The 5,195-nt window shown below is 49.9% G+C and overlaps 1 protein-coding gene across 1 annotated transcript; it reads right to left on the bottom strand.

Moving 5' to 3' along the window:
* Positions 1-2,909: 2,909 nt before the first annotated feature.
* Positions 2,910-4,777, bottom strand: LOC105571234. The gene is made up of 2 exons (XM_012028702.1): positions 4,042-4,777; positions 2,910-3,844 (listed from the first exon to the last, which is right to left on the bottom strand). Exons 1-2 carry the CDS (start codon positions 4,775-4,777, stop codon positions 2,910-2,912), a joined length of 1,671 nt encoding a protein of 556 aa, XP_011884092.1.
* Between the last annotated feature and the right edge of the window lie 418 nt (positions 4,778-5,195).

Raw genomic sequence — 5,195 nt, 5'->3', positions numbered from 1 at the left:
TGTGGGGCTCGGTAATGATATTACAGCCCGGCTGAAGTGCCCACAATTACTTCCTTGCCGATAGCTGATAGCGAAGGCGGGAATGATCTCACTGTACTGGAGATATATGTATAAACTTTATTAGGAATCTTTGGTACGAGTCAAGGTGATCAGTCTTGACCGTTACACAGGCGAGTAACGACTAACATATTCTGTTCCCGCTCGGACAGCGCCACCGACGACCATAGACTGTGTCGTCGTATAGTTAGGCAACTGCAAGTCGCCACACACTCCCCCCCGAGTGCTAACGCTGGAGAGAAAGAAATACAATTTTTGGTATGACACAGGGTGTCTATCACAAATAATTGACGCTGCCAAATATTACAAAAAAAATATTGCAGGAACTTATGATACCGCTGCTTAGAACTAAAGTGAGCGCAGGATGTATCACAGAATTATACATAGGTACTAATGCTAAGAACGAAAATGTAGACGCAAGATGTACAATGTAAGATGGATTAAACAATATTAAGGTACTGCTGCTTAGAACAATTATGTAGACGCAGGCTGTACATTGCAAGCTCCGAGATAAAATATACTATATGTTATACCGCTGCTTAAAGACTAACGCATACGCAGGGTGTATAATTAATTGCACATGGAATAATACAGTATCGCTGCTTAAAGACTAACGCATACGCAGGACGTAGGTATAAACCGAAGCAAAAGAAATACTAACACGCGACCGCGACCAGAATGAAAATTGCACTTAACACTAATGGCTAACGGAACATAAGAATTTTACGCGCGATACATAATCACCTGTACTTTCCCGTAACGAGGTTTTACTACCGAGGGAATAAACGTACGGTGTTCTTGTCTAGCCTAATTTGTACCTTTTTTTCGGGCCCGTGTACGTTTTCAAGGTACCCGGTTGAACGCTTGACGAAGCAGGAGGCGTATCTGTAGCGTCGGACGTAGGCGGATTGCCAGGGGCTAGAGCGTCGTCCGGTACAAAATGAGCAGGCTTAAGACGTTCGACCGAAACGGTTGTAGGTTTACCGTTTATCTCGATCGAGTAGACTTTGTCCGACGTCCTTTCAATTACCCTGAAGGGGCCTGAATACGGTCGCTCTAGAGGCTTTTTGACCGCGTCCTTGCGGAGGAAGACGTGCGAACAGACAGACAATTCCTTGAATCGGAAAACGCGCTTTTTATAGTGGTGTGCCACCGGTACTGGCTTCACCTGACGCATGTGCTGTCGAAAGTCATCTATAAAGATTTGGGGATCCGGTGTAAAATCCTCCTGGAGGAAAAATTCTCCCGGGATCCGTAGAACCGTGCCGTAAAGGAATTCGGCCGGGGAGGCTTTAGTGTCCATACGCACATGGGTGCGCAACCCAAGCAAAACTGCCGGGAGGACCTCCACCCAATTCGGCGTATTATGGCACATGATCGCTGCCTTAAAGGTGCAGTGCCAACGCTCGATCATGCCGTTAGCGGCGGGGTGGTAAGCTGTCGTACGAATGCGTCTGCATCCGATGAGTTTGAGGAGAGCTGCAAAAAGCTGTGCCTCGAATTGTTGACCTTGATCGGTCGTTAAAATACTAGGTGCACCGAAACGAGCGACCCAATTGTCAAAGAAGGCTCGGGCTATTGTCCTGGCCGTGATATCTATTAATGGAATCGCCTCTGGCCAGCGGGAAAACCTATCTATAATCGTAAGGCAATAAGTGAAGCCATTACTGGGCTGCAAGGGACCAACTATGTCCATGTGGACGTGGTCGAAACGCCCGTCGGGAGCGGCAAATTGTGCAGGCTCGAGTTTGACGTGACGTGAGGTTTTGCACTGCTGACAGTCAGTGCAGTTACCCACCCAAGTCGCGACATCGCGATGTAGGTTCGGCCATATATACCGCTGTCGGATGACACGGTCTGTTACTTTAGCGTTCGGGTGCGCGGGGTTATGGAACAAGTCGAAAACCTGTCTTCTAAGAGATGCTGGAATGTAGGGCCTGATTGATTCCCCTGACAATTCGCAGTATAGCTCTGAATTGGAAGAACCCCAAATGAACTTTTTTAATTTAAGCGAGGACGAGTTTGAAACTAGCAAATGCTTTAATTCCTCATCCTCTTTTTGCCTAGCGGCGAGGTCGATTAATTCAAATTCGACCGGGAGGCGAAGAGCCTCGACACGAGATAGATTGTCAGCCACCACGTTCTCGGAACCTGCGAGATATTCAAACGCGGTGGTGAACTGCGCTATGTACGAGAGCTGACGTAGTTGCCTAGGAGAGGCTTTATCCGACCGTTGCTGAAAAGCGTAAACCAAAGGTTTATGGTCCGTCATGACCTTAAAGTTGCGACCTTCGAGGAAATGTCTAAAAAACTTGATCGATTCATAAATCGCGGTCAATTCGCGGTCGTATGCGCTATAGTTCCTCTGCGCCGGTGTAAACTTTCTAGAGAAAAAGCTAATGGTCTCCAACCGTCAGAGGTATACTGCTCAAGGGCCCCACCCATGGAAAAGTCCGAAGCATCCGACACGACACGAGTGTTGGACGGGTGTGTGTTGGACGGGTGTGCTAATAACGCGGCATTAGCAAGGTCGGCTTTGGCCTTGTCAAACGCGGTTTCGGCCTCGAGAGTCCAGTTAATTTCGCGTTTATCATTTTTACGCGAGTCGGTTAAATATGTGTGTAGGGGGGCTTGTACGCGAGCGGCGTGTCGAAGGCTGCGCCTATAAAAATTTAACGCGCCCAAAAAGCGACGTAGTTCCGCTACGGTCTTTGGCTTCGGGAGATCCCGTATGGCAGCCACTTTTTCCGGGGAGGGTTTCAGACCGAATTTATTTACGCGATGCCCGAGGAAGGTTAATTCTTCTACCCCGAAGACACATTTGGAAGGGTTGATAACTAACCCGTATTCCTTTAGTTTTTGAAACACCATGCTAGATGCTTCCTATGCTCCTCCATAGAAGAGGATGCTATAAGAATATCATCAATATAAGCGAATGCAAAATCGAGATCCCGCAGGGCATGATGGATATACCGCTGAAAGGTCTGAGCGGCATTCCGAAGACCGAATGTCATAGAGACGAATTCGAAAAGACCGAACGGCGTTATAACGGCCGTCTTCGGTATATCGGCCTTTGCCATGGGAATTTGGTGGTACGCCTTGAAAAGATCAAGGGACGAGAAAACCGATTTACCTAGTAGATTAGAGGTAAAATCGTGAAGGTACGGTATCGGATACTTATCCGGAATTGTGACGGCATTCAAACGACGATAGTCGCCGCAAAGCCGCCAGTCACCGTTACCCTTGCGGACGAGGTGGATTGGACTAGCCCAAGGACTGCTGGACGGCCTACAAATGCCTAACTCAGTCAGCCTTTTAATTTCAGCCTTCGCTGCCTTTAACTTATCGGGGGGTAACCGGCGTGGTCGTTCCGCGACGGGAGAACCGCTAGTCGCGATATGGTGTTCGACAGCACATGCGGCAGGCGAAAGCGCCTGACCGCTCCTGGAAACCTCAGGGAATCCCGAAAGTATGTCCGCAAATTTATTATCGTGACTGACCAAGGATATTTTAATTTCTGGTACAGCCAGTAACTGTCCGGTCGATGACAACGAGGTAACGCTGTCGACCAGACGACGCTTGTGCAGGTTGACAATAAGCTTATAATGCGTCAACACGTCTGCACCGAGGATCGCAAAGGGCACGTTCGCTACGCGAACATTCCACACGATAGGACGCCGCAAGCCTAGATCTAGAGTAAGAAGACGCTCGCCGAACGTATCGATTACAGTATTATTAGCTGCGAAAAGTTTTAATTCGAAAGGCGTATTTTTATCGCGCAGGGACGCTGGAAGTATAGATATCTCCGCGCCCGTATCAACCAAAAACCGTTGACCGGTAGTCCGATCAAAAACATGAAGACGGCTTTGTTTCTGCCCCGAATCCCCGACCGTCTCTTCGCGGGGAGAGCGGTTTAGTTTTCCGCCGCGTCATCTTTCCACGAGCAAGGCTTGCGGCAGGACGTGGCTTTCTTCCCGTATTTACGGTGAATGTAGCAGTAGCCTGTCTTATCATCAGACTTATCTGCTTCATCACCACGCTTAGATTTATTACGCGTACGGGATGTAGAACGGTCACGGCGCAATTTCGCGACCGAAGTGCTCAAAGACTGGATCTGCTTCGAGAGCTTATTGATCCGTTCGTCAGTGCTCAAAGGAGCTTTAGTACGAGTGCCCTTAGATTCTTTAGGCGCGACTACGGCGACTGCGGTACTGGGAGTATTGATATCCGCGAGTTTGTCCGCAATTCCCGCGAGTTTTTGCAGGTCAGGTTCGTTCATTGCGACCAGAATGGTCTTGTGAGCTTCGGGCAATAACTCAATAAAAAGTGACTTTAGCACGGCAGGGCTACATTGCCCACCGTTGAGCTGGTTCATTTGACTCAGCAAATGCGAGGGTCTCCGGTCCCCCAGAACCTGACCTTTTAGTAACTGCCGTAAACGGGCCTCCGGTGAGACCGCGAATGTCGCGAGAACCCGGTCTTTGAGCGCTTTGTATAGGTTAGCAGGAAGCGGGTCCTCCTGAATCAAATCTCGGATATGCGATATAACCTCTGGATCGAGGCTTGCGATAAGGTAGTCGACTTTGGTACTATCGACGGTTATATTCGCGTTTCTGAAAGACGCTTCGACACGTAAAAACCAATCTTCCGGGGCCTGCCGCCAGAAGGGCGGGATCTTAGGCACCCGATACGATTCCACGCGCACGTCATCGTCCGGCATGTTCAAATTATGGGACGCGTACCGCGAACCGAGAAGAAATGAACAAAAGGAAAAGAAACTGAGGAGAAATACCAGAATGAGGCACAGCATGTGCCTCGACGCTCTCGAAGCCCTTGTAGAGGCGTTGTCCCTCGAAGAAGGTGATGCCCGGACCCGAGATGCTGGCGATAGGAGGTTAGAGGCGCTGGCCCGCTTTCCGTCGGACGGCGGTCTCGCTGGCTGCGCTGCTTAGAAGTACCTCGGTGCCGCTGCGTCTGCGTGCGTGTACGCAAGGCTGAGTGCGTAACACATCCCGTAACTCTGGTCCCCTTGCGCTACGGTATGGTCCCGTGTGCTGCACGGTGTGCTGTACGCCACGGTGTGGCAGAGAGCCACCTTTAAGTCCGGTATAGTCCCGTTGGCCCGTCACGTCCCGTTC

This window comes from Vollenhovia emeryi, unplaced genomic scaffold (genome assembly GCF_000949405.1).
Source record: "Vollenhovia emeryi isolate VEMERY1.0 unplaced genomic scaffold, V.emery_V1.0 DF940994.1, whole genome shotgun sequence".
In the NCBI taxonomy this organism is placed as follows: Eukaryota; Metazoa; Arthropoda; class Insecta; order Hymenoptera; family Formicidae; genus Vollenhovia; species Vollenhovia emeryi.
This window is presented reverse-complemented; position numbering and strand designations above follow the sequence as displayed.

Coding starts and splice junctions, on each gene's coding strand:
- LOC105571234 (XM_012028702.1), bottom strand. CDS start 4,777: ATGCCGGACGATGACGTGCGCGTGGAATCGTATCGGGTGCCTAAGATC. Junction 3,845..4,041: donor AGGCTACTGCTACATTCACC/GTAAATACGGGA, acceptor CTATACTTCCAG/CGTCCCTGCGCGATAAAAAT.